This window comes from Centroberyx gerrardi, chromosome 5, assembly GCF_048128805.1.
Source record: "Centroberyx gerrardi isolate f3 chromosome 5, fCenGer3.hap1.cur.20231027, whole genome shotgun sequence".
NCBI classification, from domain to species: domain Eukaryota; kingdom Metazoa; phylum Chordata; class Actinopteri; order Beryciformes; family Berycidae; genus Centroberyx; species Centroberyx gerrardi.
This window is the reverse complement of record NC_136001.1, coordinates 2,638,098-2,660,548: the sequence shown is the minus strand read 5'-3', so window position 1 is coordinate 2,660,548 and position 22,451 is coordinate 2,638,098. Positions and strand designations below refer to the sequence as shown.

General features: G+C 41.3%; 1 protein-coding gene across 1 annotated transcript in view; it reads right to left on the bottom strand.

Annotated features, from left to right (window-relative positions):
* Nucleotides 1-1,997: 1,997 nt before the first annotated feature.
* The window catches only part of cacna1sa (calcium channel, voltage-dependent, L type, alpha 1S subunit, a), a 71,064-nt gene continuing 50,610 nt past the window's right edge, over nucleotides 1,998-22,451 (bottom strand). Inside the window, exons 40-43 of the mRNA XM_078283480.1 lie at nucleotides 5,136-5,261; nucleotides 4,852-5,000; nucleotides 3,341-3,452; nucleotides 1,998-2,344 (exon numbers count right to left, since the gene is read on the bottom strand). Of these exons, the coding sequence (XP_078139606.1) occupies nucleotides 2,147-2,344; nucleotides 3,341-3,452; nucleotides 4,852-5,000; nucleotides 5,136-5,261 (585 nt within the window). The 3' untranslated portion in view covers nucleotides 1,998-2,146. The remainder of the gene's footprint in view (nucleotides 2,345-3,340; nucleotides 3,453-4,851; nucleotides 5,001-5,135; nucleotides 5,262-22,451) is intronic.

Here is a 22,451-nt window from a genome sequence, read left to right as displayed (position 1 = left end):
GGCTGAGTGCACATTCCCACATTTGTGGCATGGCCATCTATTGTAATGGCCCACACACGAATGTGACATTCAGTAAATGCATCGAGAGCATGTAACACAAGTTGGGCCTGCACTTCTGCCATCACAGTGTGTGTGAGGTAGTAGGACACAGGAGCCTTCCAGTACCCCTTCAAGCCAACCACCATCATGACCAGTGCCTCTTTGGCTTCTGTCTCATCCTCACAGTGGTCCCCTAAACTTACAAACCCTGTCATTTTCTGCAGAGATGGATTATAAATTAACTGCTTTCTAATGCCATGGCATTAAGCATGAGACATACATCTCCATATTTAGATGGTTCAGAGAGTGCCAAGTCTAGGGATTTGAGCATGCCTTCATTGATGCCTGGCATCCATCTACATTAATGATAAGTAAAAAAAAAAATGTTTTAGAAAATGTTGCCAGCAGAAGTAATGTCCATAGAAATGAAAGCAGATAATATGAATATAACAACTTTAATCCATAAATACACTAAATCATTAATCCCAAAGTGGTTTCTGTCAGATAAATTAGGATTTTGCATTACTCCACCAGACCAAATCTAGAGTTAAAAGATGCAACTCCCCCTTAAGTTGCCCCCTGATAGCAAATTAATAGAAGAGACAAAAAAATGATAGTGACAATTTTGGTGTAAAATTCATAGATGTTAAACAGAACCTACTGTAACAAGCACAGATCCTGTACAGGCCCACGGCACATGTTCAATTTAATTCAATTTAATTCAATTCAATGCAATGCACTGAAGCATCGCTAGCTGAGCATTGCATTCAAAGTGATGGTCATCTAGCGCAACAGAGTTATTGGGTAAATTACCTAATTTCACTGACGTTACCACAAGGTAATAATGTTACATACCGTTAAAGTTTGGAGGGCAGCAGAAGACGTGGATGTTCGTAAATTAACGGCAGAGTGAGATTCAGTGTGTGGGAGTCAGTGTGGCATTTGGCCTATAAGCGAGAGATCTCACAGCCAAAGCCACCCTCTAGAGGTGATCTCATGAAGCATTGATGACTGACTGACTGACTGACTGACTGACTGACTGACTGACTGACTGACTGACTGATTGACTGCCTCCCTGCCTGAAAATGCCCCTTGATGCCCACGGCTGTACCGTGGGAAAAAGGGGACATTTTATTGTCTGTATCTGCTTTGTTAATACTTAGAGAAAATCGACAGACTCCATCTTTAAGTTGAACATCTTTAAGTTTTATCTCTGCAAAACAATGAGGTTAATCTTTACAAATGTAACTCAAAAGTAGTGATGATTCGGTCTGATACACAATAAAAGTCATTATAAGTAGAGCACAAGAACACACCATGAGTCAGTTGCTCTAGAAATCATGACTATCTTGCCATGCTAAATCTAGGATATTGCCAGCCTCTCAACCCATTTAGGATATACAGTACCTCATTGGAAGTCATTTACCTTTCCCCTTGGCTTCCTTGCATTAAATACACTGAATAAAATAGCACTCTGGCTATTAAAAGAGGTCATCTCCGTGTCTTCGTGTGATGATAACATGTCTGCCCAACAAAGAGATGTCCAGGTCCAGTCATGTACAAAAATCATGAGGGGATTTGCTGAAAGTTCCCTTTCTTTGTGGGGGTGGAAATAAGCCTTCCCTTGTGTTATTAATGATTTACAACTTCATTTGTCAATGATTACAACCGAGTCACTGCACAATCAATGCAGATACGTCATAGCAAAGTGTTAAAACAAACTGAAAATGAAAAATGTGATATTGGTCAGGACTAAAAAATTTTGACTTGAATGTAAAACCACATCCTAAAGTTACCTTTACCGTATAGGATTCTAATATAAATTAATAGTTCACATAACTCTCTCTTTCACTTTTTTTCTCTGCAAGTTGGCTATTCAATCTTTCAAATAAACCATGGAAGACAATATCCTCTAATATATTCATCCCAAGTTCAAAAGCCATCGAACTACAGAATCACATAGGTGTCATCAGATATTCTCCTCAATAAATTAGATCTCAACCCAAGTCTCAATGCACCCAATTAGTACTAGGTGGCATTTCATGCCTTAGCACTCGACGTCAATGGTTGACATACAGCCATGCATCCCATTACTAAACCTATTGGTCTACACTAGGTCGTTGGGTGGGGGTGGGGTTGGCAGCCTCTTGCGTCGGACCCCCCTTTTGCGTCTGTTGAGAAGCTCCTTGGCTGTGGTCTCCATCTCATCAAAGTTAACGTTCATGGCTTCAGTGAACTCTTTCCTTGTTACTGATACAAATTGAGGGTCAGTGGCCAATTCCTCCAAACCACTGTTTGTGAGGGCCTGAGAGAACGGAGTGAGAACAATTGAGTCATCCAAAGTGTTATCGTTTCAGTGATGAAAATAGGCACAAACTGAATCTGCGCTTGTTGTACTGGCTGGACATTCAATAAGAAATAAGATGTGTAGGCCCAAAAATGCAATGGAGACTGGACGCAAGGGGAGCTCACACTCACAAATAGAAGAAAAAACGTCTAAAACCGAGATGTCTAAATGCAGTTTCTATTATATTCTACATCACTAGTCACATGTGCTAAAGTGGAAAAAGTGCAAATCGTTTTCAAGTTACCCCATCATCAGTTCCCAAAAAAAAAGAAATAATGCAGATAAAGGGGTAAACGTTTCACACTTTTTAAGAATGTAGAGTAAAAAATTCAGTAGATCTAGAATAAAATTGCATTTGCATACACATCTCAATTTGATTGAAACTGGTGCAGCAGTAGAACAAACTTAAACCCCTCGATCAACAACATAAGCAACCAAAGAGTGAAATGGTAAAAGCCAGAATGGATACCTAGACAATACATGTAACAAATATCCCTCTATCCCTAGATGACAGAGAACTATAAGGCAAAAAATAAGGTCCATGCTGGAAAGGTAACGTGTTTTTATAACACGATAGGAGAAAGATGTGTGTGCAACTAGTGATGGACGGTAGGCTATATTGTGTTCATAATAGGGCTTGACCAATATGGGTTTTTAAAACAATACTGACACATTGAGCCACTATTTTGTGCTAATATTCAATCTTGAAATTTTATGGCACGAAAGTGGTCAAATTTAAAGTTAAGTCAAGCAAATAAAACTCCATTTCAGGTTTTACAGACTGTTTTTGTGTAGCTGTAACCTCCATAATATTGACCACATGGCTTCCTGATAAACAATATTTAATGAAAAGCAAATATTGGCAAGCTCATATGGCATTCTAACCCTAGATCATAACATTATCTGTATAGGTGCATGTTACATTTAGGTCCTGTTTCTGTCCTCTTCACCCACCTCCTGGATCAGTGTATCAGCTAAACTGGAGGTCTGTGAAGGTCCATCCATGGTTACTGGATGTTCAGCGGCTGGATGAACATGTGAAAAGGCCTCACTGTCATAGGCAAAGCTGCAACGACAAGAGAGGAAGGTGCATCCATATATCTGCTTTAGTACAGTTATGTATGAACCTCTGCTGCTAATGTGGATACAATGCACATTTTGCACATTTTTTATTTCATTTATTTATTTAACCTTTATTTAACCAGGCAGGTCAATTAAGAACAAATTCTTATTTACAATGACGGCCTAGCAAGAGGACAAAAGGACCTCTCGAAGGGTAAAGGGAAAAGGGGACAAAAAAAAAAAACACGCAAAAGAAACTTCAGACACAAATGTTACATACATCGCAGAGGCAGAGAAACCCAACACAGTATGGGAACGGGGAAATAATCAAAATACACACCAAACAACCAAATAAAATTACAAGTCATGCAAGTCATGAAGCAGAACAGACAAATTTCTTTGTCGGTTAAAAGGCTGGGTGACAGTTGCAGGTGTGTGTGAACAACTCTGCAATAGAGTCCTTAAAAGTAGTGAGGGAGATCAATTTGTCCAGTTTCAAAGTCTTTTGCAGCTCAATCCAACTGCTGGGAGCAGCAAATTGGAAGGAGGACTGGCCAAAAGAAGTATTAACATGGGGAACTTCTAGCAAGATATGGAGGGCAGCTCTGGTGTTATAGGGAGTGGATGACAATTTTAACAAGTGTATCAAATAAGGAGGAGTCAGACCAAGGAGGGTTTTGTAAACGAGTGTAAGCCAATGAATCTCTTGTCGAATGTGTAACGATGGCCAATTAACAGAAGTGTATAAGTCACAATGATGTGTTGTATAGGGGGCATTTGTGGCAAACCTAATTGCTGAGTGGTACAAAACACTAAGGCGTTCAAGGACACTCTTGCTTGCATGCCTGTAAATGACATCGCCATAGTCAAACAAGGGGAGAATGGTCAAATCCTTTATATAAGCTGTAAATGCACCTTCTTGTTTTCTTCATGTTCCCACGTTCTTTCTAACATGTTATATATTGCATTCATCTTGATAGTTTTATCATTTTCTATTCATTTCATACTGTATATATTTCATTTTTCAGTACATTTTCATGTCGTACATATTGCCCTTTCTTTGTTTCTTTGTCTTTGTCTGCCAAGGAGGTAGTGTTTTTTGTTAAAACTTGGTATGAAGGTTGGTTATGGGCCAAGGAAGAACTGATTTACTTTTCATTCTTTTTGCACAGCCTGCATAAGGCTATAATTCACACTTTTCATTCATACATTTTTCCCTGCTCCCAGGGAAGCATGCCCCTGGACCCCCCTAGCCAAATAATCTTAAAATAACCTTAAAAAAATAAACTAGGAAAATAGGAAAAAAGTAGGATACAAATCAATAAAACAAAAAACAAACAATAGTAAAATGGTGCAGTAAACCTAGGATGAACACACATAAGCACAAACACAAAGACACAGACCTGTCCTTCATGGTGATGTTGATGTTGTTGTTGTTGTTGGCTCCCTCTGCCATCTGCAGGGGGCGCTGGCTGGTGGCCTGGTTGGCGTTGGCTGTCGCACTCTCCATGGAGAAAGGGTCCATGTGGTTCCCAAACAGACCACCTTGCCTCTAGGTTGGAGAACAACGCAGTTTGTTTAGCCTCTCTGCTGAACACAGCACAGAATCTAGATTATAGATATATTCAGAATATAGACAGAATATAGATATATTCATCCATCCATCCATCATTTCCTATTCTGTCACCCTGAAGATGCCCTCATCAGCAGCCTCGTCCATGGCTCGGTCCATCTCCTCTTCATTCATCAGGTCTCCAGAGATCGCCCTGTGGAGCTCTGGAGCTGCTTCCTCCTCAATGTTCCTCAATCCCGCCTGATGGACAGTGGGAAAGAGAGAGAAAGGGAGGGAAGATTAAAAGTTAAGGCCCCCTGCTCATCAACACAACAAAGCACCTGGTTCACCCCCCCACACAGCAATAAAAAGAGGGACATTTTTTAATCAGTTTATAATAGGCAAACTCCACCTGCAGTCTTGCAGGCTTCACTGACCCTGAGCGTAGCCACTTATTGTTTCTACTGTTCACACTTGCCCTGCACCACCCATCCAGCCTACAACACTGTAAAACCAGATACTCCACTCTTTAACCACATAACCACCTATACCTCAATGTCTCCAAGACAAAGGAACTCCTCATCAACGTCCGCAATAAATCCAGCACCCCCCACTGTCTCATCTCCATCAACAATGAAACAGTCAAGATGGTGGAGAGCTTCAAATACCTTGGAATCACCCTGGACAATAAAATCAGCTTCGCTCAACATACCACTAGACATCCATCATCGAGGCCATTCTCTTCTACTGTTCCTCATGCTATTTCACCATGCTCACTGTCACCAACAGAAACAAACTCCTCAAAATCACACACATTGCCTCTAAGACCATCAATCTCCCTACTCCTAACCTCCCAGCTCTCATTGACACTGCCATCACTCGTAAAGCACTTTTCATAGCACACGACCCCAGCCACCCCCTAAATCCATGCTTCACCCTACTCCCATCTGGCCGCAGATACAGATCCCTGATCTGCAAAAAGCAAGAGTTTTGTGCCCTCTGCCATCACTTCCCTCAACAACCAATAACGGACTTATACTCTTGTGATTTATGCTCTTGTTTCCTGTGTGCCCCCTCTGTAGGGCTGTTTTGTTTTTGTGACTGGCTCTGTGCCCCCCCCATGTCTCTGTATTTGCTGGATGTTGTTTTCAACTTTTGTATATGTGCAGGCTGTGCAAACAAATTTCCTCTAAGAGGATAATAAAGAATCTATCAATCTAACACTCCCCACAGAAAATACAGTCCATCCTCATAGATGCGTCTGTGAGACGACGGAGAGGGAGAGAGAGAACAGAAAATATTAAATAGAGTATAGATTAGATTGGCCATAGAAGATATAAAAAGACATGTCTACCCATAGAGGAGCAAATATGTGGTCACTTCCTCCTCAAATGTGAAAAATACTCTTCAGTTAGAGAGTCCTTCCATGCTAAAATTGTGAAATTAATGTTAGAAGATAAATTCAGAATTGTGATGGGCGAAGGAAAAACAGCTACTGCCACAAAATGTGTTCTTTAGTAGAGACATTGCTTCCGGTTCCGGTAATGGCGGCAGCGTGAAAGCTGTGTGTCTCTCCAACCCCACAAGATAACAAAAAAAAGAAAAGAAATGGTGCTTTGACTTATCTCCATTTGCCTTCACGTCTTAACCTGTGTCGGGGGATGAACTTACAATCAGGTGCAACGACGGAAAAGACAACTATATCAACAAGTAGGGGCAGTGGTGGCCTAAAGGTTAGAGAAGCGAGCTTGTGACCGGAAGGTCGTCGGTTCAATCCCCTGGACCGGCAGGATAAATCTGGGTGGGGAAAGTGAAAAGCAGCGCTTGCCCCTCCCTCATTACCACCACTGAGGTGCCCTTGAGCAAGGCCCTTAACCCCAACCGCTCCAGTGGAGCTGCTCAGTGGCCAGCAGATTAGACTGTGGTTGTACTGATCAGCTTCCAGGTGTGAATGTGTGTGAATGTGATCAGGGCGTTCCTGAAAAAGAGAGCATTGCTCTCAGTGAAACTCCCCTGAATAAATAAAGGTTAAAAAAAAGTAAGAAAGAAGTAAGAAACACACAAACAAACAATTGGGAGAAATAAAACGCCTGATGATTGAAATGAAGGACTCGCTCTCGAAAGAGATCAAGGATTTCAGGATGGATTTCAAAGAATTTTGAGCCGAGACCGAAAAAGACATTAAGACAATTATGCAACAGACGACAGAATTACGCCTTGATCTAGAAAAAACGAGTGACAGACTGGAACAGGTTGAGCGCCGTGTCGGTGAGATACATGATACTGAAATACTGCACCATAAATCGATTAAATATCTGGTGAACAAAGTTTCAGAGATGGAAGAACGCACTGAATACCTGGAGAACAAGTCCAGGCAAAACAATGTGCGTATATTCAACATACCAGAGAAAAGTGAAGGCAACAATATGACAGCCTTCCTCAAAAAACTGTTTAACGAGGTGCTTAAAGAGATTTTAACATCATCAGAGCGCACCGGGTGTACAGAGAAGGCAAAGATCATACCAGACCGATAATTGTTGCCTTTTTGAACTTTGAAACAAAGAAGTAAATACTACATGCTGCATGGGGGAAGAAGGAATTAACCTATAATGGTACGCGTATCTTCTTTGACCACGACTTCACCTTCAAAGTGAAACAACAGAGAGCCTTGTACAGACCTATGAGAGAACAACTCAAGGCCAAGAATATAAAATCGCATATCTTGGCCCCGGCCAAATTGAAGGTTTTCAGCGAAGATGGGACCTCGCAGACATATGGAAATCCACAAGCTGCGGCAAAGGCTCTCGAGGAGCGGGGACTGCTCGCTAGTGTCCTGGTACCACGAGAGTCTACACGTCAAGACACACAGATCATGGAACGGGACACCAACCAGCGACAACGATGGGAAGTGGACAAGAAACAACGGAACAGTCGGAATATTATTGAACTGGTGCAAGAGGCAGAGAAGAACCTCGGACTATGTGAGTGAAAAACAATTGTATACATGTCCATATGTTTGCTTATTGCAACTAAAATTGTATTGGATCAGGATAATAGGAAAGAAACACTCTCCCGATTTGCTCCGTTTCTGCTGTTGTTTGTATAGGCTGAATGGGAATTACATTTCAGAATAGTTTATGTTATTCTATTCTTCCTCTTAATTTTTAGTTTTAACTCATGTTCGCCTGTTTATGTTTCCTTCTTTCTTTTATTAGAGAGGCCTACATGATTGGCATGGGTTTTTTGTTTTTGTTTTGTTTTTTCTTTTTGCTATTACGCTAATTCTTACCACTAGACATTTAGCTAAAGTAAATGGGAAGGGGATGAGACAGCATTAATGCTACCGCATTAATTAATTCGATGGCTAAGCAAATACAGGCATGTGTTATTGTTTTTGTGTTTCATGTGTATTTCAGTAAGTGTTTTATGTTTTTGAAGTTGTTAGTTAGGATCCTTACCAAGTATGAAAAGAAGGTTAATCCTTTCTTAATTTTTCTCCTTAGATGATGTATGAAATGTAATAGTATAACAATTGCAACTTACAACTGTAATGGCTTGGCTAATGTTTCCAAAAGAAATGAATTTTTTACATGGCTGCAAGATAAAGAAAATATTAAAATTATTTGTGTGCAAGAAACGCACTCTAACTCCGAAAATGAGTTAAAATGGAAATCAGAATGGGGTGGGGATATATACTTTAGTCATGGCCTTAGTAATAGTAGGGGGGTTATGATTTTGTTTAAGAAGGAACTGCAACACACAGTTCACTCTGTCCAAACTGATGAGGATGGAAGGTGGATTATGTTAGATGTAACAGTAGATAATTTACGCATAAATATCAGAGTTTCCGTTATATACATTTTGCAGCGGCGGCCCGCCACTGCAAAATTATTGCTGCCGCTGCTTCAGAATTTTATGAAATGTAATGAAGTCACAATTACACGACTCTGCAGAGGGCTTTTAATTTGTGATCTAATTTTGTGATCTCCTTTATGATTGCTGTTGCGGTAACGGAAATTCACTTATTACAACGTCCAATTTCTCCACCGGCACTTTCACTTTCTCCACATTTGTTGTTGCTATGGGAAACGGCCAGCGTCTCTGTCATCACAATTGGTCGGCTGGGAAAAAAAACATTTCTCAACTTTTGAAAGCGCTCTGCTCTGCCGGCTGCAGCGCTTTTCGGGAGCGGCCGCTTCCCATTACTTTTAATGAGAAAAGGGCGCTGGCGGTTGAGGGAAAAAACGCTGTGTGAACGCAGCCTTACTTCAATAAACGTTGGTAAAATAATTGCCAACGATGTTTATATAAGCAATGTATTAAAATATTCCTGATTGCATTTTCAGATGAGTTTGTTAAAATATTTCTCCAAGAAGAGAAAGATGCCTGATGTCGATGAGGAAGATAGTCAGGTAACGTTACTTTAGCTAGGGAGGGGCTCAAGGTTCTTAGCTATGCCCCGAAGTTTTGAAGGGAAAGAAATGCCTTCTGATTCTAAATATGTAACGTTAGTGGTGGCTACCACAATATTTTAATGTTCTTACTGGTTGCGTGATCAAATATTTGTGATGTGAGAGAATTATCTAACGTTAGTCATACTCAAATGTAACCTTATTAGACAAGTAGACAGGCAGGAGTAGTGGAGGCGAGTGGAGCAGGAGAGAGGGCAGAAAGTTAGGAGAGTGGAGTATGTTCTAAAGTTTGTTTTGCAATCAAGTGTCAATTTATTTCATTTTTTGTAATTACCTATTGATATTCACTCCGACCGCGCGCGCACCACCCAGGTACAACAAAACCATTTCCCCCCGCTGCTAAAAAAAATCCTAGAGGAAACACTGAATATAATCAATATATATGCTCCAAATGAAGATAATCCCTTTTTTTTTGAGGAAATTCATAATGTTATCTCCTCTCAAAAGAATAACCAAAATATTACAGTTGGAGATTTCAATACAGTTTTAAATATAAGCAAAGACCGTGCAGGTACTCATTCTTTCAACAACCATCCCCAGGCACTTAGTGAAATTCAAGAACTTAAGGCATCCTTAGATTTAGTGGACATTTGGAGGCTACAAAATCCAGACTCAAATAGATATACATGGCGTAGAGGGCAACAAGCTAGTCGTATTGATTATTTTCTTATCTCCTTTTCTCTTGTTCCCAAGGTATCAAAATGTATTATTGGTGACCGCCTAAGATCTGATCATGCTATTGTAACAATTCAAGTCATTACAGCTGAACATCCTCAGGGGCGTGGCTACTGGAAATTCAACCTATCACTTTTAAATGATACTATGTTTATTGAAAAAACTAAAGAATTTATCAAAGAGTTTTTTGAAAATAATGAGAATACATCTGACCCACACAACGTCTGGGAGTCCTTTAAGTGTTCATTTAGAGGACACGCCATTAAGATGGGGTCATGGAAACAAAAAAAATATTTGATGAAGGAGAGGAGTTTAATGGACGAGATAAATGAACTGAATAAAAGGCTGGATGAAAGGCAACTGCCCTCTGTAGAAATGGCTTATTTAATAAAAAATAAACAACTGGAACTGGAGAATTTATACTCTGAGCGGGTAAATGGTATTATCAATAGATCTCGTGCCACTTGGATGGAAAAAGGGGAGAAGTGCACTGCTCATTTTTTAAGATTAAATCGAAGCAATTTTGTTAAGAAAAACATTATGAACTTGTGTACCACAAATGGTGTTATACTCACATCTCCACAGGAAATATTGTGTGAGGAGGTGGATTATTTCAAAGCTTTATTTTCTTTTGAGAAGGAGCCAGAGTCTCTCGCTGGCTCGGATATCGAATTATTTTTTCTGGAAAGTTATGATCAGACACTTTCAGTACATCAGCAATTAAGTTGTGAAGGTAAAATTTTAGAAGGAGAGTTACTGGATGCCATTAATTCTTTCTCCACAGGTAAATCACCTGGGATTGATGGTATTCCTATTGAGGTTTATAAGACCTTTTTCACAGAAATTAAAAAACCTCTGATGGCATCTTTTAACTACTCTTTCACTCAGGGAATATTACCAGACACACAGAAAGAGGGCATCATCACATTACTTCTAAAGCAAGTTCCACAGGGGCATTACAAAGATCCCATATATATGAAACATTGGAGACCACTGACACTGCTCTGCTGTGATACCCGTATCCTCTCTAAATGTATTGCATTGAGAATAAAACGAATTATTGGTGATATAATAAAATATGATCAAACAGGTTTCATAAAAGGGCGCTTTATTGGTGATAACATACGGCATCTTCTTGATACTATAGACTATTATGACAATGAACAAAAATCTGGGCTTTTATTTATTGCTGATTTTGAAAAGGCATTTGATAAAGTAAGATGGGATTTCATCCAAAAAGCTCTTCAGTTTTTTAATTTTGGGGAAACCCTCATAAAATGGGTGAAGGTCATGTATAATCAACCAACCAGTAAAATAGTAAATAATAGGGGTGTAACGGTACACATATTCGTACCGGACCGTTTCGGTACAGGACTTTCGGTACGGTGCAGATGTGTACCGAATGCAATCTTAGTAGGCTTGTTTTGCGTGCGGAACATACTTCAAATCAGAGTTCCCACACGAACATATTAAGTGGCGGACCGGACGTTTGTTTAGTCTCCGCCTCGCACTTTGAGCGCACTACACAGACAGCACGCTTAGCTTAGCCTAGCCTAGCCTAGCCTCTGGCTAGCGAACGTCATGGCCAATGCAAACGATTAGCCAGAGCTTGAAAACCCTCCCTTACCGTTAAGGTCTCCTTTGTTCAGTAGTGATCGGGTATGTTTCTGGCAACACGTCAAAACTTGATAACTCATTTGAAACGGCACCACGCGAATGTGAATATCACTGCTGCAAGGAAAAAAACGAGCGTATTACAAACGCTGCTCCCTTCGTCATTTAAACAGCCTTTCGCTGGTAATTCAGATCGGGCCAAAGCAATAACAAATGCTGCACTTTAGTCAATGTGGAAAAGTTCATTTCCTAAAAAAAGAAAAGATTATTATAGTTATTTATATTTTTTATTATATTTTATATATTGTTTAATTTATTTGAGAATATTTTATTTATTGGAGAACTTATTAGTAGTAGTTTGCAGCAGTATTCTATTTTTTATTCTATTTTATTTTTTATTGTTTCATTTAAAATTTTATTAAAAAAAATTATAAACTGTTGATGTTTACAAAAGTTCATAATAAACGACAAGCAATTTTATGTTTTGCATTTTTTCCCCTTACTGTACCGAAAATGAACCGAACCGTGACTTCAAAACCGAGGTACGTACCGAACCGTGATTTTTGTGTACCGTTACACCCCTAGTAAATAATGGATATTTATCTAATAGCTTCACCCTGTCTAGAGGCGTACGTCAGGGGTGTCCACTGTCTCCATATTTGTTTTTACTATGTATTGAAATTCTTGCTATTAGAATTAGAAATAATTCATGCATAACAGGTTTAAAACCAAATGGGATAGAAACAAAAATAACATTATATGCAGATGATGCAACTTTTTTTCTGCATCCCGAGAAATCTTCACTAGATGCCCTCATACTTGATTTAAATCTTTTTTCTAAACTGTCTGGATTAAAGCCAAACTTCGATAAATGCACTATTATGAGAATAGGACCAGTGAGAGGTACAGATTTCGACCTACGGTGCCCAGCTCCAGTCAAGTGGAGTAACGGCTCGGTAGATGTTTTGGGAATTCATATTCCAGATAATCTAAAAGATCTAGTTAAGATAAATTACGAACGAAAAATGGAGAAAATTGAAAATGTTTTACAACCTTGGAGAGGGAAAATTCTGTCGTTACAAGGAAAGATTACATTGATTAATACTCTCGTAATTCCTCAGTTCATTTATCTCTTAATGGCACTTCCCTCCCCAGAGGCATCCTTCTTTAAATGTTTTGAACAAAACATTTTTAAGTTCCTTTGGAATAATAAACCTGACAAGATTAAAAGGCAATATATATATAATTCCCATGAAAATGGTGGATTAAATCTAAAAAATATTGCAGCTATGAATTTATCCCTAAAAGCATCTTGGATTAATAAAAATTACCATAACAGTCTCTGGAGAACAAGTCAAAACTTATCTTCTGTGTACTTATTCTTTGACAGCAAACTGTTTCCTTTTTTCAATTAAAATCTCATCACTTTGAACGGCTATTTAAAGGAATATTAGCAAATCTCTCACCCTTTTTTAAGGATGCATTGAAGGCTTGGTTGAGTTTCCAGTATTACCCCCCAGATACCCCAGAAGATATCCAAAATCAGGTAATATGGATGAACTCAGAACTGTTAATAGATGGGAAGCCCTTTTTATGGGAAACACTTCAGAGAAATGGAATCGTTTTTATAAATGATATACTAGATTACACGGGTGATTTCCTTTCATACCATCAATTTTGCTGTATGTATGGTCAGATATGTGATATTTTTAATTTCAATCAGTTGATTCAGTTATCCCAATTAACTGGAGACGGAAACGAAAAAAGAGTGGATACAGACAGCAGGTCTGTGCACCTATTGCAAGGTGTCAGAAATGGCTATCCAAAACAAAGATAAATACAATAATTTATAATTTCATTTTACAGAGCAGAGGCCTTACTGCTTTCCCACATACAGTCTGTCCCTTTTGGGAAGATGGATTTAATATTTTGATACCTTGGAAACAATTTTTCAGAACTATTTACAAAACAACAATTGATTCCTACTCCAGAATCTTTCAATTGAAGATATTCTACAAAATTACTGCTACTAAAAAACAACATGTTTAATATTGAACAATCATCATTATGTAGATTCTGTAATGAGGAAGAGGAAGACCAGTTGCATTTGTTTTTCTATTGTCCATATGTTGCAAGTTTGTGGACCAATATCCAAAATTGGCTAAGGCCACTCAATATTTATTTTAAATTTACACCTTTAAACATTATGTTGGGGGTTCTGGATGAAAACTGTCCCCAGATAATAAATACAACTAGAAAAGGCTAAATTTTCTAAAGAAAATTTAAGTGTGCTTGCCGCCCTTGCAATGCCCCTGCCCTTAGACTTGGCGTTCACTAGTTTTGCTAAGCGGTGCAGCATTGCAATCGAAACTACAGATTCCCAGCTTTCCAAGGACCCTAAACGCATCACAATCCTAGAGCTCACAACAACAACATGTTTGGTATCGAACGAAACTACAGATTCCCAGCTTTCCAAGGACATTAAACGCATCACAAAGACAGCAGCCGAGGCTGACGGAAAGCCCATGTGGGGAACTCATGGTCTCTGTCGCCATCTGCTGGCTGTGTCGAGGAACTGACATGAATGAGCTCAACCATTTCATTTTTATAGCCTAGTAAGCTCTTGTAGCCTAAATAAAAATTGAAATGGAAAAATATAGGGCTACACACCAGGGGCAATAACAGCAATAACGTTAAATGTATAGATTGCGTGTGTTTGTTTTGACTTACCACGGTCCCTCTGTCCTAAGTGCATCAAGCCAGCTGGTAAAAATCTCCGTTCGGCGGACACCCGGTGACGCATTGGCGTCGCGACCCGCGCCGAAATGTCGGCCGGATCACCGGGGACAAATCGGCGCCCAGCTATCGGCACTGACCGGCACCGTGTGCCCGATAAGCTCCGTTAAGCGTCGGCCGACGCGCCGAAACCACCATACTCTGTGTGTGTACCTTAGCTTCAGTTAGCTTCAGCTACTGTGTGGGAGCCTCCCGATCTCAGTGGAGAAACAAGATAGCGGACAAAACGAAACTTAATAAGGACAAAACGAAACTTAAATTTCTGGCTCTGTGATCCTATAATTGAGTCCACATGGTTCTCATTATTTTACAATGGGTGTGTATTGCGTCTAAAATGGCAAAATTGGCATTTAATCATTAATATCTCAAAGAGCTTATGAGGGATCTCTTAGAAAAGTAATAGCACACGATTCCTCAATGAGCCGCACGTTTTGATGTCTCACATGTCTATGTACTGTAAAAACTGTAGGAGGAGTAGCGTGCCCAACTTTTGTAATAATAATAATAATAATAACTAGAAAAGGCTAAATTTTCTAAAGAAAATTTAAAGTGTGCTTGCCGCCCTTGCAATGCCCCTGCCCTTAGACTTGGCGTTCACTAGTTTTGCTAAGCGGTGCAGCATTGCAATTGTTAGCATTTCGCTCCGTAAATATGTAAACCAATTGTATTTTGTCCAAACTGTGTCTGATCACAAAGAGTTTTAATAATAATGTCCTAAAATATTTTTTTTATTTCCTTTATTTAAACAGGTAAGTCCCATTGAGATCGAGATCTTGTTTGCAAGACAGACCTGTGTACACAACTACAAGAAAACAAAACAACAAACAAAATAAGTTATTTCCAGACCATCCACATGCAGACAAAATAAGAAAGTCTACTAAGAAAAACAAGAGCAATCCCTATAAAATGCATCACCCAGCAGCACCCTAATCAAGCACTGATAAAAAGTGTTGCTTATACAATCTGCATCCTACTACTCATGTTAAGGCATTGCTTATTTCTTAAAAAAAGAAACCCAGTTTAAATTTTACTTTCTTAGTCAGTTCATTGACATTGGTTTAAAAGACAATTTTTCATCTAACCAGATACCTAGGTAATTGTAACACTGGCCCCTTTTGAATTTGACAGACTAGACTCAGTAAATAGAGCCAGTTGCGTTCAAAGGCACTGGGATACTTTTCTCATCACGCCACAACAACATGTTTGGTATCGAACGACACTACAGATTCCCAGCTTTCCAAGGACCTAAAACGCATCACAATTCTAGAGCTAAACCTCACCGACTTTGGAGCTATCTTACGCCCGCTTCCCAGCGAGCCAGCATAACATGGCTGGTACCTACGTATTCGTCTGGATGTCTAGTTTCCGTTAATAAAAAAAGCTCCGCTCTAGCTTAAAAACTGAGCGCGTGAGAAGCTCCGTTAAGCGTCGGCCGACGCGCAGAAACCACCATACTCTGTGTGTGTACCTTAGCTTCAGTTAGCTTCAGCTACTGTGTGTGAGAAACCAGCTAACGCACCTCCCGATCTCCGCGGCGCCGTCCGTCTGTCCCAAATGCATCAAGCCAGCCATTAAAAACTCTGCACTAGACTTTTAATATACAGAATAATAGGCCAAATACATCCATACTGATCTGATTCTACCTTAGCTTCAGTTAGCTTCAGCTACTGTGTGCTAACGTACCTCCCGATCTCCGCAGCGCGGTCCGTCTGTCCCAAATGCATCAAGCCAGCCGTTAAAAACTCTGCACTAGACTTTTAATATACAGAATAAAAGTCCAAATACATCCATACTGATCTGATTCTACCTTAGCTTCAGCTACTGGGTGGGAGCCTCCCGATCTCCGCGGAGAAACAAGGACAAAACCAAACTTCAGTTTCTGGCTCTGTGATCCTGTGATTGAGTCCACACGGTTCTCAGGTTCTCATCCTTTTACAATGGGTGTGTATTGCGTCTAAAAATGCCATTGAATCATTAATATCTCAAAGAGCTTACGACGGATCTCTTAGAAAAGTAATAGCGCACGATTCCTCACTGAGCCGCGCATTTTGATGTTTAATATGTCTATGTACTGTAAAAACTGTAGGAGGAGATGCATGCTAAACTTTTGTCCGGAAGAAGAATAAGAATAAAAATAATAATAAGTATGCAAGATAGTAAGAGTGTGCTCTGCCTACGGCAAGCACACTAATAATTAAAGCTGCAAGCAGCGATGATCGGGCCCTCGCACTTTGCGCACGTCGGGGTGTGCCGCAGCCGCCGCGTCGTTACTGGACACCGACTGATCGACGCGGCTCACAATTTTCAGTATAGAACGTGTCATTTCCTGTGTTGCCAGTAGGTGGCGCTATGACTATGATTGAAAATTGGCCTGTAGATGTGTTCAGGCCGGGACTGGCATCAAACATGTGAAGTTTGGGCAGATTTGACCACGTACAGCTGAGTTACAAACCACTTCCTGTTTTGCCAGTAGGTGGCGCTATGACTATGATTTATAATGGGCCTGTAGATGTCTTCAGGCCAGGACTGTCATCAAACGTGTGAAGTTTGGGGCAGATTTGACCATGTACGGTGGAGTTACAGAGCACTTCCTGTGTTGCCAGTAGGTGGCGCTATGACCATAAGTAAATATTGGCCTGTAGATGTGTTCACGCCGGGACTGGCATCAAACGTGAAGTTTGGGGCAGATTTGACCACGTACAGCCGAGTTACAAACCACTTCCTGTGTTGCCAGTAGGTGGCGCTATGACCATAAGTAAATATTGGCCTGTAGTTGTGTTCAGGCCGGGACTGGCATCAAACATGTGACGTTTGGGGCAGATTTGACCACGTACAGCCGAGTTACAAACCAGTTCCTGTTTTGCCAGTAGGTGGCGCTATGACTGTAACGGAATATTGACCTGTAGATGTGCTCAGGCCGGGACACTTATCAAACATGTGAAGTTTGGGGCAGATGTGACCACGTACAGCCGAGTTCCAAACCACTTCCTGTGTTGCCAGTAGGTGGCGCTATGACTGTAACTGAATATTGCCATGTTGATGTCTTGAGGCCATGACACTTATCAAACATGTGAAGTTTGGGGCAGATTTGACCATGTACAGTGGAGTTACATAGCACTTCCTGTTTCGTGGCGAAACATGGAAATTCGACGCCTCGCCACGCCCACGCCGTTCGAGGAAAACTCAAGCTTTTAACAATTTTTCATCGTCAAGGTCTGTTATGTACGCTGCGCAAATTTGAGGTTGATCCGATTAACCGTCTAGGAGGAGTTTGTTAAAGTATGACCCCTGTAAATGGGCAAAAACGCACAAAAATGCCACAATCAATTCAAAATGGCTGACTTCCTGTTGGGTTTAGGTCATGGCAGCTATTGACGTTTTTTGTAGATCTGGACATGATAAATGTGCCTACCAAATTTGGTACATGTAGGTGAAACGTAGAGCGATGAGTATTTTTTTGAAATTTTGTAGGGGGCGCTATTGAGCCATTTTGCCACACCCATGCGCAAGACCCGTAAAATATATAATTTTTCACCACTTCTGAGGCGTGTGCAAAGTTGCACAAGTTTTCGAGCACGTTTAGGCCCTCAAAAATGCGATTCATTGGAGGGAAAAATAATAATAATAATTAAAGCTGCAAGCAGCGATGATCGGGCCCTCGCACTTCGCGCATGTCGGGGTGTGCCGCAGTCGCGGCATCGTTACTGGACACCGACCGGTCGATGCGGCTCTGAATTTTTAGTATAAAACGTGTCATTTCCTGTGTTGCCAGTAGGTGGCGCTATGTCTATAACTGAATATTGGCCTGTGGATGTGTTCAGGCTGGGACACTTAGCAAACATGTGAAGTTTGGGGCAGATTTGACCACGTACAGCCGAGTTACAAACCACTTCCTGTTTTGCCAGTAGGTGGCGCTATGACTATGACTAAATATTGCCATGTAGATTTGTTCAGGCTGGGACTGTCATCAAACATGTGAAGTTTGGGTCAGATTAGACCACGTACAGCCGAGTTACAAGCCATTTCCTGTGTTGCCAGTAGGTGGCGCTATGACTATAACAGAATATTGGCATGTAGAAATGTTGAGGCCAGGACTCTCATAAAAAATGTGAAGTTTGGGGCAGATTAGACCACGTACAGCCGAGATACAAAGCACTTCCTGTTTTGCCAGTAGGTGGCGCTATGACTATAACTGAATATTGCCATGTCGATGTCTTGAGGCCATGACACTTATCAAACATGTGAAGTTTGGGCCAGATTTGACCACGTCCAGCGGAGTTACATACCACTTCCTGTTTCGTGGCGAAACATGGAAATCCGACGCTCCGCCCATGACTATAACTGAATATTGGCCTTTAGATGTGTTCAGACTGTGACACTTAGCAAACATGTGAAGTTTGGGGCAGATTTGACCATGTACAGTGGAGTTACAAAGCACTTCCTGTTTCGTGGCGAAACATGGAAATGCGACGCCCCGCCCATGACTATAACTGAATATTGGCCTTTAGATGTGTTCAGACTGTGACACTTAGCAAACATATGAAGTTTGGGGCAGATTTGACCATGTACAGTGGAGTTACAAACCACTTCCTGTTTCGTGGCGAAACATGGAAATGCGACGCCCCGCCCATGACTATAACTGAATATTGGCCTTTAGATGTGTTCAGACTGTGACACTTAGCAAACGTGAAGTTTGGGGCAGACTTGACCATGTACAGTGGAGTTACAAACCACTTCCTGTTTCGTGGCGAAACATGGAAATGCGACGCCCCGCCCATGACTATAACTGAATATTGGCCTTTAGATGTGTTCAGACTGTGACACTTATCAAACATGTGAAGTTTGGGGCAGATTTGACCATGTACAGTGGAGTTACATAGCACTTCCTGTTTCGTGGCGAAACATGGAAATTCGACGCCTCGCCACGCCCACGCCGTTCGAGGAAAACTCAAGCTTTTAACAATTTTTCATCGTCAAGGTCTGTTATATACGCTGCGCAAGTTTGAGGTTGATCCGATTAACCGTCTAGGAGGAGTTCGTTAAAGTATGAACCCTGTAAATGGCCAAAAACGCACAAAAATGGCACAATCAATTCAAAATGGCTGACTTCCTGTTGGGTTTAGGTCATGGCACGTATTGATGTTTTTTGTAGGTCTGGACATGATACATGTGCCTACCAAATTTGGTACATGTAGGTGAAACGTAGAGCGATGAGTATTTTTTTGAAATTTTGTAGGGGGCGCTATTGAGCCATTTAGCCAAACCCATGCGCAAGACCCATAAAATATGTAATTTTTCACCACTTCTGACGTGTGTGCAAAGTTTCGCAACTTTCCGAGCACGTTTAGCCCCTCAAAAATGCGTTTTTTTTTTTACAAAGAAAAATAATAATAATAATTCCTTGAAATACAATAGGTCCTCGCACCGGACGGTGCTCGGGCCCTAATTAAAGCTGCAAGCAGCGATGATCGGGCCCTCGCACTTCGCGCACGTCGGGGTGTGCCGCAGCCGCCGCATCGTGACTGGACACTGACCGATCGACGCGGCTCAGAATTTTCAGTATAGAACGTGACATTTCCTGTGTTGCCAGTAGGTGGCGCTATGACTATAACTGAATATTGGCATGTCGATGTCTTCAGCCCGGGACTCTCATCACATATGTGAAGTTTGGTGCAGATTTGACCACGTACAGCCGAGTTACAAACCACTTCCTGTGTTGCCAGTAGGTGGCGCTATGACTATAACTGAATATTGGCCTGTGGATGTGTTGAGGCTGGGACACTCATCAAACATGTGAAGTTTGGGGCAGATGTAACCATGTACAGTGGAGTTACAAAGCACTTCCTGTGTTGCCAGTAGGTGGCGCTATGACCATAAGTAAATATTTGCCTGTAGATGTGTTCATGCCGGGACTGGCATCAAACATGTGAAGTTTGGGGCAGATTTGACCACGTACAGCCGAGCTACAAACCACTTCCTGTTTTGCCAGTAGGTGGCGCTATGACTATAACTGAATATTGCCATGTCGATGTCTTGAGACCATGACACTTATCAAACATGTGAAGTTTGGGGCAGATGTAACCATGTACAGTGGAGTTACAAACCACTTCCTGTGTTGGCAGTAGGTGGCGCTATGACTATAACTGAATATTGGCATGTCGATGTCTTCAGCCCGGGACTCTTATTAAAGATGTGAAGTTTGGGGCAGATTTGACCACGTACAGCCGAGCTACAAACCACTTCCTGTTTTGCCAGTAGGTGGCGCTATGACTATAACTGAATATTGCCATGTCGATGTCTTGAGACCATGACACTTATCAAACATGTGAAGTTTGGGGCAGATGTAACCATGTACAGTGGAGTTACAAACCACTTCCTGTGTTGCCAGTAGGTGGCGCTATGGCTATAACTGAATATTGGCAAGTAGATGTCTTCAGGCTGGGACTGTCATCAAACGTGTGAAGTTTCGGGCAGATGTGACCACGTACAGCTGAGTTACAAACCACTTCCTGTGTTGCCAGTAGGTGGCGCTATGACTGTGATTGAAAATTGGCATGTAGAAATGTTGAGGCCGGGAGTCTCATCAAACATGTGAAGTTTGGGGCAGATGTGACCACGTACAGCCGAGTTACAAAGCACTTCCTGTTTGCCAGTAGGTGGCGCTATGACTATAACTGAATATTGCCATGTCGATGTCTTGAGGCCATGACACTTATCAAACATGTGAATTTTGGGCCAGATTTGACCATGTACAGTCGAGTTACATAGCACTTCCTGTTTCGTGGCGAAACATGGAAATTCAACGCCTCGCCACGCCCACGCCGTTCGAGGAAAACTCAAGCTTTTAATAACTTTTCATCGTCAAGGTCTGTTATATACGCTGGGCAAGTTTGAGGTGGATCCGATTAACCGTCTAGGAGGAGTTCGTTAAAGTATGACCCCTGTAAAATGGGCAAAAACGCACAAAAATGCCACAATCAATTCAAAATGGCTGACTTCCTGTTGGGTTTAGGTCATGGCACGTATTGATGTTTTTTGTAGGTCTGGACATGATACATGTGCCTACCAAATTTGGTACATGTAGGTGAAACGTAGAGCGATGAGTATTTTTTTGAAATTTTGTAGGGGGCGCTATTGAGCCATTTAGCCAAACCCATGCGCAAGACCCATAAAATATGTAATTTTTCACCACTTCTGACGTGTGTGCAAAGTTTCGCAACTTTCCGAGCACGTTTAGCCCCTCAAAAATGCGTTTTTTTTTTACAAAGAAAAATAATAATAATAATTAAAGCTGCAAGCAGCGATGATCGGGCCCTCGCACTTCGCGCATGTCGGGGTGTGCCGCAGCCGCGGCATCGTTGCTGGACACCGACCTGTAGACGCGGCTCTGATTTTCTGTATATAACGTGTCATTTCCTGTGTTGCCAGTAGGTGGCGCTATGTCTATAACTGAATATTGGCCTGTGGATGTGTTCAGGCTGGGACACTTAGCAAACATGTGAAGTTTGGGGCAGATTTGACCACGTACAGCCGAGTTACAAACCACTTCCTGTTTTGCCAGTAGGTGGCGCTATGACTATGACTAAATATTGCCATGTAGATTTGTTCAGGCTGGGACTGTCATCAAACATGTGAAGTTTGGGTCAGATTAGACCACGTACAGCCGAGTTACAAGCCATTTCCTGTGTTGCCAGTAGGTGGCGCTATGACTATAACAGAATATTGGCATGTAGAAATGTTGAGGCCAGGACTCTCATAAAAAATGTGAAGTTTGGGGCAGATTAGACCACGTACAGCCGAGATACAAAGCACTTCCTGTTTTGCCAGTAGGTGGCGCTATGACTATAACTGAATATTGCCATGTCGATGTCTTGAGGCCATGACACTTATCAAA